Below are 11,210 nucleotides of genomic sequence, written 5' to 3' on the forward strand. Positions count from 1 at the left end.
CAAGGCCTGCGCCTGCGCAGGAGACACCGACGTCTGCCCTGCGGCACGCCACAGCGGGGCGGAGCCAGTCGCGAAAGGTCACGTGAGCGTCCGAGGTGCGTGGTCACTTTCGCGTCAGTTCCTGGCTTCTGGCCGCTTCCTTGTCCGAGCAGCCTGCGGTCAGGGTGTGCCCTGCAGTTCGCTTCCTACTAAGAGCTGCTCAGGTCCCCGAGGCCGAGCGCACCCGCAGGGCACCGTGGCCACGCGAGGGACCTCGCGTAAAGCCGGGCTTGGAGCTGGCACTCGCCGTGGCTACTGAGGGTGCAGCCGCGCGCAGATGCCTCTACGGTCGCTGGAGAACAGGCGCCAGGCGGGGCGCGGCGCTCTCCTCTGGGGTGCTTTTTCCGCGGTGCCCCCGCCCCTGCTGGGGGACCCGGCGCGCCAGGAGCCGGGACTGCACCCTGAGGTCTTTATTGCAGGGCTTTATTTTTCCAGGAGTTCCCTTTCACTACAGAATTCCTCAGAGACCCATCCACTCTTCTGGCGAAAGCACAATTAATGCCCTAAGATTCGCTGACTCCTCGAAATCTTGCTGTTTCCACCAATTCTTGCTCAATACTAACTAAAGCCCGCTTTGAAACACCTGCCTTAAGTCAGACTTCCAGTTCTCCATAAACTGACTGCCTTTTGCTCCCAACCATTGCTAAAGCTTTGCCAGGTCATGCTGTCCCTTGCTGTGGCCCGCAGTTAACTCAGCCTTGTCTTATCGATAGGTTGAGTTTGTAATGTTTGGGGACTGTCAAGACAAGTACAAATTTAAAATAAGAGGTGTATTACTTCCTGTTGAAAAAAAGAGATTTCCCTCCCTTTTTCTTTGAACATTTACTTTTAGAAAACTGGCAATTAGTGTATGTACTTTTTCCACTCTTTGAAATATATAAATCCTTTTGAAGACTAGGCCTTTGTGTCCGCTTTTTAACCTAGATATATGTTTCTCTAGGACCTTAAGTATCAAGGGAACTAATGCCCCTATCTCCCAGTTTTAATGGGAGAGTAGGAGCCTAACTTCAGTGGGCCCTTTGCTCCAGCTTACAAAATTATCTCATAAAGATACAAGTTTCTTTTTCCTCTAGATAAAGCCAATTGGCTAACACAGAGGATCACCCCAAATATCAGGTTAGATGAACTGTGTGTGATGAAAAGTGCTGCCAAGTTCCCTTGAGAACTAGTTATTGTTTATCTTGAAAACGTGTGTAATGGATTGCTTGGCTGCACAAAAGAGTGGGGTTTCTGTCTTTGCAGTCTCTTAGTGGATTGCCTGTGATGGGTATCACATTCTAGTTTAATGCTTATTCAATTAAAAAGTGTTTTCTTTCTCCACTACCTTTCTGAAGAGGGTTGGGAGATTGTACTTTTAATTATATTTCCTGAACAGGAGCCAAGTTCCCACACATAGTAGGTGCTCAATAAATATTTGAAGAATGAATGAGTGACAGAAATCTTTCTTAGGCCGACTCTCTTTATATTTGCATTCCATGATTTGAAGAAATTGGAATGGATGCAGTTTTCACTCATGGCTCCAGCAGGCCCAGAATCATGTTTTATGATTTTGTTTTGCATTACAAAAAGGTGGCCAGGCACGGTGGCTCACGCTTGTAATCCCAGCACTTTGGGAGGCTGAGGTGGGCTGATCACTTGAGGTCAGGAGTTAAAGACCAGCCTGGCCAACATGGTGAAACCCTGTCTCTGCTAAAATACAAAAATTAGGCCGAGTATGGTGGCGCACACCTGTAATTCTAGTACTTTGGGAGGGCGAAGTGGGCGGATCACCTGAGGTCAGAAGTTCAAGACCAGCCTGGCCAACATGGTGAAACCCCTTCTCTACTGAAAATACAAAAATTAGCCAGGTGAGGTGGCACATGCCTGTAATCCCAGCTATTCAGGAGGCTGAGGCAGAAGAATCGCTTCAACACAGGAGGTAGAGGTTGCAGTGAGAGGAGATTGTGCCACTGCACTCCAGCCTGGGCAACAGAGCGAAACTCTGTCTCAAAAAAACAAAACAAAATTAGCCGGGAGTGGTGGCAGGCACTTGTAATCCCAGATGCTCAGGAGGCTGAGGCAGTAGAGTCACTTGAACCCAGGAGATGGAGGTTGCAGTGAGCTTAGATCATGCCATTCCACTCCAGCCTGGCCAACAGAACGAGACTCATCTCTGATTACATTAGCTAGCATTCAATGCTGAAAGGATTGCTTTAGTTGAGTGTCTTAATAGCTTTAATGCCTAACCAAAGAAAGAAACAGCATATGATAATCATATATTTTATATTAAAATTATCTTTAGAAATGCTACAGGAATTTATAAACTAGATCAGGTTCCAAGGTAGAAATTACAACAAGCTTATTCAAAGTAACTTCTGGAAATGAATAAGGTAAAAAACACCAGCCTAACACAAAAGTAGCAAAGTATATCGTAAACTAAAAATAAAATTCCAAGCCTCCCAGCTGACTGAACAGACTCCTTCTTGGCCAAGAAGGAGAAAATAAACCTTAAAAACAGTTTTTTTTACCCCAGAGAAACCTTAAAAACCGAGTTCCTGGCCATGATGGAACAAGAGGTTGGACAGTCCTCATTTCTGTGCATCACCCATCCTAGCATTAAGGTTAATATAGAGGTCATAAGACTCACGGACTCTGTGGCAATACTAAATGATAAACAATGAAGGGCCATGCCCGGCAAGGGTTGTCACGCACCTCTACACTTCAGGAAGAAACTATGCCCTAACTGCCACAAGGTTTTTATTCTCTAGCAGCCAAACAAGCACTGGCTTCTAGATAAGCAATATTCAAACACTGTGCATCTCATCCACCTCCACATGCTGATGCCCCCCATCCCCCGCCATGCCACTTCCACAAATAATTACTACTTTGATTGGACCAGAGGCTGACTGCAGTAACTTTTTCCTGATGGGAAACAACCGAACAGGGGCTGATTCTGGCGGTTTACAGAGGCTGCACACAAGTGCATTAGTGTCCTGAAAAGACCTTTCAACATATAGGGTTAAGTGTAATACATGAATACATGTAAATGCTAAGAGTCCACCCCAAAGTAAACATAGGTCACCTGTAACATGCATGTTTGTCCAGTAAGCATGGGTCAGGATCCGTTTCATGAATATTCATAGTTCTTCCTGGGGTCTGTTCATACCTGTACTTGGCTAAGCCCTTCAGCTTGAATGCCTGTCTTAGGCCCCCTTCCCTCCAGGTGCCTGCCTTTTGAGCTTCTGCCAGAGGCTATGCTTCCCAGCCTGTCAGAAGGGCCACCGTGCAGGTTATCACCCTTTAAAGAAATAAAGCTCTCCTTTCTATGTTTGTTATTTTTTTTAAAAATAATACGAATAGACAATTCACTTGAGAGTGTGAATGGCATACTTCACTGACAATGGAATACTATAAAAACAATAATAAACCACTGATAAAACATGAAACTGACAAATATAGTGTTTCATGCTGCAGAACTCTGCACGAGGAAAGTACACGGGAGTGAACTTTTATGTAAGGGCGTTCACTGCAGTGCACTTTTATTAGTGAAACTTTGGAAACAATCTCACCTATAAGGAGATGGTCAATAATTTGATATATCCAAGCACTGGATTATTATGCCGGTCATTAAAACAACGTTTAAAAATATGGTTAAAAATATGTGTAATAGCTTGGGGAAATGCTCACCATGTTACAATGAGTAAAGACGGCTACACTATTTTACATAGGGCCTGATTTGGTTTGAAAACAAATCTATAGAAATAGACTGGAAAGAAATGTATCAAATTCTAAACCGCGCTAGGAAGAACGCGGAAGCACGCGCAACCCCGGCGCCCTACCCACTAGACATCCTCGCTGTCCCTCACCTGCACGGCGGGCGCACGCTCACAGGCTCGTGAGGGCGCGGCCGGTGGGTCAGGCTGGGCGGCGCTCCCCGCCCATTGGCTGTCCCGTAGTCCGGCCCCGCCTCTCCCCGTCTTCTGGAGCTGCTGGTATCGCTCCTTCCAGGGCTCCTTGGAGACGGAGGGCGGGGCTAGGGCGCCGGAGTCACGTGGTGCGCGCCACCGCTGGATTACTAGCTGACAAAAGCGTCCTCCGAAGGGTCCTGAGCGGTCGCAGTGTAGTGACGTCGGCCGTATCCGGGAGACTGGAACCTGCGGTTGAGTGCCAAACCAGCACGACCCCTGCGTCTTGGTTTCGCACTGGTGGCCAGCGGGGTCTGGGCTGTGGTTTTACCCAGCTCCTTTGCGGAGCTGCTGTCCTTTCCTCAACATCCCTACTCTGCTGGGCAGCCTACCTCGGTCAGCACGTCCTGGCGAGAGCTGCCCATGGGCGCTCTGGGTTCCGAGAGCTGCTTAGGGCGTGGCGTTCTTGTCATAGGGGAAGAGCAGCCCTCAGAAGAGCGGCGGCCGCGCTCACAAGGAGCCCGGCTTGGGAGAGGGAGCCCCAGGAGGCGTGTGGGCTCCGATCGAGAAAGAACGCCACCGCCTCGTGGTGACTCTTCCTAATGTGCAGATTCCAAGGCTCTACAGCGCTGCAAAATAGATTACAGTCCAACATCAAATTAAGCAGCTGGGGTTCAATTCAAGAGTTGAGTTTTAACACACGCCTTTACCTGCTTTAAAATTGGGCAAGGTGTCACAACGTTAAGCCATTTCTCACAAGGCTCGTTGGTGATGTGTAAGATTTTTTGTTTTTTGATACGGAGTCTCACTGTCGCCCAGACTGGAATGCAGTGGCGCGATCTTGGTTGACTGCAACCTTCGCCTCCTGGGTTCAAGCGATTCTCCTGCCTCAGTTTCCCGAGTAGCTGGGATTACAGGCGCCCGCTACCACGCCCAGCTAATTTTTCTATTTTTAGTAGAGATGGGGTTTCGCCTTTTTGACCAGGCTGGTCTTAAGTTTTGCATCATGGATCCCTCCTCTTACCTAGTCGCAGCCTTTTGTCTACAGGACAAAGTAACTTTCTCCAGTTTTCTGTTTGCTCTTTAAAGGAGACTGGGCCCTAATTTGGCAAGGTGGTAGGGGAGGCAGGGCTGGTGTTTAAGGTCGACCAAAGCAGCATCTAAATCTGCTCTTCCCCCAAATTGTCCAAATCAGCAGCAACAGGTGTGCACCTTCCAAACTTGCAGCAGACCACATTCAGAAGTTTCTTGATTTCCTGGTGTTCTGGGCATAGCTGGATCAGAGGTAACGGGTTCACTAGGACTCCTCAGCTTCACTTAATGTCTATTTCAGCTCCCCCGGCCTTCCAATGTCTCTTCTTCCAGATATCTCCAAGCTACTCTCCCCTTCATCTCCTCCGCCCCCAGGCCCCAACTCCTGCCCCTCCCACCCCAGCCCCTGTTCTCCCTGCCCACCCCGTACCCCACTGGAGTGGGTTTTCATCAAACCCAAATCAAAGAAACCAACAGACCTTGCTGTCACCACTACTCCAGGACCTGGAAGTTGAAGCGAGGGAGAGCCGGTGAAACACAGAAAGCAGAACGCCTTCTGTTCACACCACAGGGTTTGTGGACTTGGCCACTATAAGAACAAACTCACACTGCGTGCTGATTACACTCCTCAGCATAATTAATTTCTTAAACTTTCTAGAATAACTTAAAATTTACAAAAAGTTGTAAACATAAAAACCAGTAAACTCTTCACCTTCATCTGCCTTATAATTAAGGCAGCGGCAGCGCGCTGGACAGAAGGGGAGGGGCTTGCACTTTCCGCCGTTGGGAAACCCCACCCACAGGGACGAGCCGGGCCATCTGCCTGTAACTGCTGCACGGCCGGTTGGTGATGTGTCCCAGAAACGAAGGAGAAGGGTGCCACGCACACCTGTCTTGCCTTCCTGGGTGGCGGGGGCATGGCAAGGGCGGAGCTTCCCGCTGTGCCCTTAGAGTTCGCCGGCAACCAGGCTAGTGTGGGTGGGGACGCAGTGCCCTGTGCCCTATCCGCCCTGCCCACTGGGGGTCTGGCCCGGACCTGAGGGGCAGTAGTTGGGGCCGACCCGCGTCCTCTGGCCCTAATAGTGAACACAGTCTGCCCCATTCAAATCCTTTTCCTCTCTTAGGATTACTGCTGTGTGTCAGTGTCACACACCCCAAACTGATAATGGCTTCAGATGGGATTTATTTCTCATTTAAAAATAAGTCTTAGGTTGAGTGAGCTGGGCCTATTTTGGTGTTTACACATGGGACCTAGGCTCCTTTTAGCTTAGCACTATCCTACCTCTAGGGTATAGCTGTGCTGTTCTCTTGGCCAAGACTGAGCCAGAGCCTGTGGTCAGGCCAGCATAACCTTTCCAGGCAGCAGGATAGAGGGGGGAAGAAAGAAGGGTCTGTTGAAGGAAAATTCCCACAAGTTCAGTCCTTGTATTACATTGGCCAGAACTTAATCACGTCAGGCCTAGCTACAAAGTGAATGAGAAAGTCAAGTATTTAAGATGGGTCCCTTGTCTCTCAAAACACTGGCCTTCAGATCATACAGAAGGGAAGGGGTGTCAAGAGGAAACAGCTACCCATGTCACTGTGCTCATCAGAATTCTTACCCTTCTCAAAATTTCCCATTCCAATATCTTGACTACCCTATCCCAAACCTAGCACACTCTTACCAAAGACAACTGGGGAAGCTGCAGCATGGCAGGCACATCATCTATTGGTCCAACTTCTACAGGGTTTTCTATTCTTTACATTGGAGAAATGCAATTGGGTTTGGCCTTTAGGATCAGTAAAAGCAGCTTCTAGTTCTGATGTCCTCCATCACAGTTTCAGTGCTTCTTCCTCTCAGAATCAATACTGATTCACTTTCTCTTTATGAATGAGTTTAATATAGTGGCTTCATTTAAAAGCAATTATTAGCTAACTCTAGTATTTCATCTGTTCTCATCAATTCTCAGCTAAGGTGCTAAGATAGGGCCCAGTCATCTGTTAGGTGATTCTGCTACATCCTAAGGTGATGTATCCTAAAAGACAACTAGAGTGCTTTTAAAAACTGCCCATGCCCAGCCCTACCCTCAAAGGTTCAGGCAAACAATTAACCAGTGTGGTGGCATGTGCCTGCAATCCCAGCTACGCAGGAGGCTGAGGCACAATAATTATTTGAACCCAGGAGATGGAGGTTGCAGTGAGCCAAGATTATGCCACTGCACTGCAATCTGGGTGACAGAGCAAGACCCTGTCTCAAAAACAAACAAACAAACAAAAAACAAAAAAAAACCCCTATCCACCACCACACACACAGACTCAAGCATGGTTGGGTCTGCAGTATGGCCTTGGCACAGGTAATTTTCAGTGTCCCAAGGGATTCTAGTGTGCATGGGGTTGTGAATCACAGTTCCAGGTGGGTCAACTGTGTGCATACCGGTGCCTGGGGTAGGTACTAAGCCCTGATCCTCACCCCTGTGCAGGTGCTTCCTATTATGCTTTCTGCCTTTAGCCCTCCTCCTCCCTCAAAACCTGGTCAAACACATCAGACGGGGGGAAAGAAGCAACATGTGTATTATTAAATTATTTGTCAGAATTTCCAGAATCAGAGTCTCTACTGGGCAAGTAGAAAAATAGAAAAGTTTACTACTTTGAAAAGGAAACTATCACAAACAAGTATATATTCAGGAAAGGGACTCCTAGAACTTGAGCAACAAAAAAAGAGTTCAACCTCAGCACAGTGGAGTCTGCAGTGTCTCCGCAACAACAGAAATGAACTTGTGTTCCTCATATCCTTGAGAGTTGAGGTTTGCATTTCTCTACAGAGCTAGGGCTGAATGAAGCAGAGACCTCTGCCACCCCCACTAGCTGGCCCAATCCTGAAAGCGGAAGCAGTCACTTGCGATCTTCCACACTGTGTTGCTGGGTGAGGCCTGGGCGGTCAGGATGAAGTTCTGGTTGAAGTCCCGTTGTTTGTTCCCCTCAAACTTCACTGATCCACAGATCACAACAAGGACTGTGGTCTGGCTCGGTGTGGCTTCATCATGTACAGGCTGGCAGTCTACCACACTGATTTGGAACTCGCTGGAAGGCAGCATTTCAAAAAACTCACTCAAGGATTCTTGTCCTGAAACAGCATTGCCATTCCAGACCAGGGTGGCTGTGCCCATGTACAGGCGGGAGAGCAAACGCCGCCGCTTATCCATGGTGGTGTAGTAGACGTTGACAAACTCCTCAGCAGCTCTGCAGGCCTGATCCACGTAGGTCTTGAAGTCCACAGATGCCATTTCTGGTTCTATGGAAGAAGGGCTCCACCAGGGTATTTCCTCTGCCTTGGGGAATCAGGAGCTGCAGGGAAGTAAGGTTGAAGAGAACCCATGTGAATGCCAAAGTTCATTCTGCCCTGACAATGGAACATTCCTCCTTTTCTACTACTGGCAAAATAGTTACAGACTGCAGAACAATGACTGTAGGCTCAAATAGTACCCAACACCTAAATGTCTAATTTTTACTAAGCCTCAGTTTGCTCATTGTTAAGATGGGATTACCACTGTGGCAAACTGAGACAGTATACATTGTGTTTAGTTAAAAACATTTAGTTATAGTCAGCACTCCATATCTGAGGGTTTTGCATCCACAGATTCAAACAACCTCAGGGCGAAACCTGCAAATATATTGGGCTGACTGTGCTATGCCATTTTGTTTTTGTTTTTGAGACTGAGTCTCACTCTGTCACCCAGGCTGGAGTGCAGTGGCGTGATCTCGGCTCACTGCAATCCCCCACCTCCCAGGTTCAAGGGATTCTCTTGCCTCAGCCTCCCAAGTAGCTGGGACTACAGGTGCCCACCGCCACGCTTGGCTAATTTTTGTATTTTTAGTAAAGATAGGGTTTCGCTATGTTGGCCAGTCTGGTCTCAAATTCCTGACCTCAGGTGATCTGCCCGCCTCGGCCTCCCAAAGTGCTGGAATTACAGTCATGAGCCACCGTGCCCGGCCTTAACGCCATTTTATATCAAGGACTTGGAGCATCAGCAGATTTGGTCTGTTGCAGGGGTAGGGGGACTGCTGGAATCAATTCCCAGAGGATGAGGAGGGCTGACTGGACCATTAATTTTTTAAATCACACTTTATAAAATAGAGTACATTTGACTATGGAAGGCCACTCTTTCCTGAATGCTTGCAACAGACATGACTGCCCCTTGGTAAAGACAGTGGACCATTTAGAAGGGAAGAGTGGTCACTGGCTCAATAAAGGCCAACCAAACCAACGAAATGCTCGTCAGCTGCTGAGTCTGGGAAAGTCTATCATGAGCTCACTCAAGAGGAACCAGGAGGGCAGAGAAGGCAGGTTTCTTAAGAGGGTAGAAACACAAATGACATGAGGACAGAACCAAAATGGCAGCCATAATCCCCATGGTAAGCTGGAAGCAGCAAACCTCTTGGGTGAGTGGGGATTAGAAGGGAGGACACCCAGCTTACATAGGTACTAATATCCACCACATAAGTCCTGTGGAGCCACAGTGCCTCCACAGAAAGACATGTTAAATTTCAAAGTTCTTGGGTGTGTGGGCACAGAATGTGTACTATAGCTGAAATGTCACACTGTCCCCCCGATAAAAAAGTACAAAAGCATAAAAAAAATTGACATTTACTTTTTTCAGGGTACAGGTACAACTGTTATGTTATTTTCTCCATAATTAAAATATTTCACTTAAAATAGAGGACATTACTAAAATACTGGATTACTAAAATAGAGGACATTACTAAAATAGTTTATACTTACAAACTTAAATAGTGATTTTTTTTTTCATTTCAAAAAAAGACCTTTTTTTAAATGATTAGCTTATGAAATCGATAAAACATTCCACATAGGGCTGGAAAGAGCCAGGTTCTTATAACGGCTGCAAAGGTGGTGCATTGCCTCTGGTAAAGGGCTGGCTGGGAGGGAAGCTGTCCTAAAAATGAGCAGTTAAGAGCCAATTTCAGACCTGGGTCTTTCCACGCCCTCCACAGACCTCAAAGTGAAGCCTCAACTGTACTCTGAACTAAGTACAGCGGTCCCTCGGTATCTGTGAGGAACTGGATTCAGGACCCCCGAGGATACCAACACCTGCTGATGCTCAAGTCCCTGATAGAACGGTGTACTGTTTGATACAACGTATGCGCAGCATCCTCCTATATACCTTAATCACCTGTAGGTAACTTATAACACCTAATACAATGTAGAAGGGATGTAAATAGTTGTTATACTGTATAGTTTAGGAAATAATGACAAGAAAAAAAAGCCTCTACATGTTCAGTACAAAGGCATTTTTCTTTTTCTGAAGAGTATTTTTGATTTGAGGTTGGTTGAATCCACCCAACGCGGAACCCACGAAGAAGAAGCGCTGTGTTTGCTAAGAGCTTCACATATATTACCTCATTTAAATGTCACCACAAATGAATGAAAAAGGTATTACTATAACAATTTTACAAATGAGAAAAGGGAAACCTAGGGCTGGATCAAGGTAATGACGGTTAAGAGCATTCCTGATCTATCATTTACAAGACTAGACTGAGGGCTGAAATTTTGTCAAGACGATGCTGTCCTTTTACTCGCGTAAGCAAGTCTCCATGAGGACAACTCCAGGACTGCCGGAGTGGGAATTTTCTCCCAGGGACCCCATTTCTCTTTGGCTGGAATTCCCGATCTCCACCTCACTCGTCTTCCCTCCATGGCACCAGTCCCCCCATCATCTCAGAAACGCCCCTCTTCCCCGCCCCTGGCTGTCCTTCCAAACACAATCTAACAATTGGCCACGCCCCCACACTCCATAGAAGGACCATCTCCACTTTTGGTTCTCAGTTACCTATGGGGCTGTCAGCCCCGCTGCGTCAAATCAGAAAAAGAACCAGACCTTGAGGACTGGAGTAAGAGGCTGTGAAGATCGCCGCCTCCTCCCACGGCCAGCACCGTCGAGTGTCCGGAGCTGGACGGGAGAAGCTGCCACAGTGGCATGGTCTTATTTCCTGCGAGTCGCCTTTAATTCAAACCTAGACAGACGCACGCCCTGCCCTGCCCTCCTCAGACCCGAGAGCTGCTCTGCGAGGGGACGCGCCTCTCCTCATTGAAGAGAATTCGCTGCCACGCGTTTTGCACAGTAGAGAGGCAACTCTACCACGTGGACAAAGGTACAGCCGTGTCTTATTCCCGACAATGGAGGAGGGCGTGGGGTATGCACGAGAGGCTGTCTCCGGGGTCAGACCGCCGGGGGGACTGCAACCTACCTGCGCGGCGAC

The 11,210-nt window shown here is 47.8% G+C and overlaps 2 protein-coding genes across 2 annotated transcripts in view; one reads left to right on the forward strand and one right to left on the reverse strand.

Annotated features, from left to right (window-relative positions):
- LOC105533785 overlaps window positions 1–5,664 on the forward strand; it is a 7,328-nt gene extending 1,664 nt beyond the window's left edge. The window contains exons 2-6 of the mRNA XM_011972315.1: window positions 5–95; window positions 178–388; window positions 4,027–4,319; window positions 5,119–5,208; window positions 5,289–5,664. Coding sequence (XP_011827705.1) covers window positions 5–95; window positions 178–388; window positions 4,027–4,319; window positions 5,119–5,208; window positions 5,289–5,470 — 867 coding nt within the window. The 3' untranslated portion in view covers window positions 5,471–5,664. The remainder of the gene's footprint in view (window positions 1–4; window positions 96–177; window positions 389–4,026; window positions 4,320–5,118; window positions 5,209–5,288) is intronic.
- A 1,825-nt stretch (window positions 5,665–7,489) lies between these two features.
- Window positions 7,490–11,210, reverse strand: NXT1 (nuclear transport factor 2-like export factor 1). The gene is made up of 2 exons (XM_011972314.1): window positions 11,199–11,210; window positions 7,490–8,279 (listed from the first exon to the last, which is right to left on the reverse strand). Exon 2 carries the CDS (start codon window positions 8,216–8,218, stop codon window positions 7,796–7,798), a length of 423 nt encoding a protein of 140 aa, XP_011827704.1. The 5' UTR covers window positions 8,219–8,279; window positions 11,199–11,210; the 3' UTR covers window positions 7,490–7,795.

This window comes from Mandrillus leucophaeus, unplaced genomic scaffold (genome assembly GCF_000951045.1).
Source record: "Mandrillus leucophaeus isolate KB7577 unplaced genomic scaffold, Mleu.le_1.0 Scaffold1285, whole genome shotgun sequence".
NCBI classification, from domain to species: Eukaryota; Metazoa; Chordata; class Mammalia; order Primates; family Cercopithecidae; genus Mandrillus; species Mandrillus leucophaeus.

What these genes read in the sequence shown, in the direction of transcription:
- NXT1 (XM_011972314.1), bottom strand. Translation starts at nt 8,218, where the DNA reads ATGGCATCTGTGGACTTCAAGACCTACGTGGATCAGGCCTGCAGAGCT.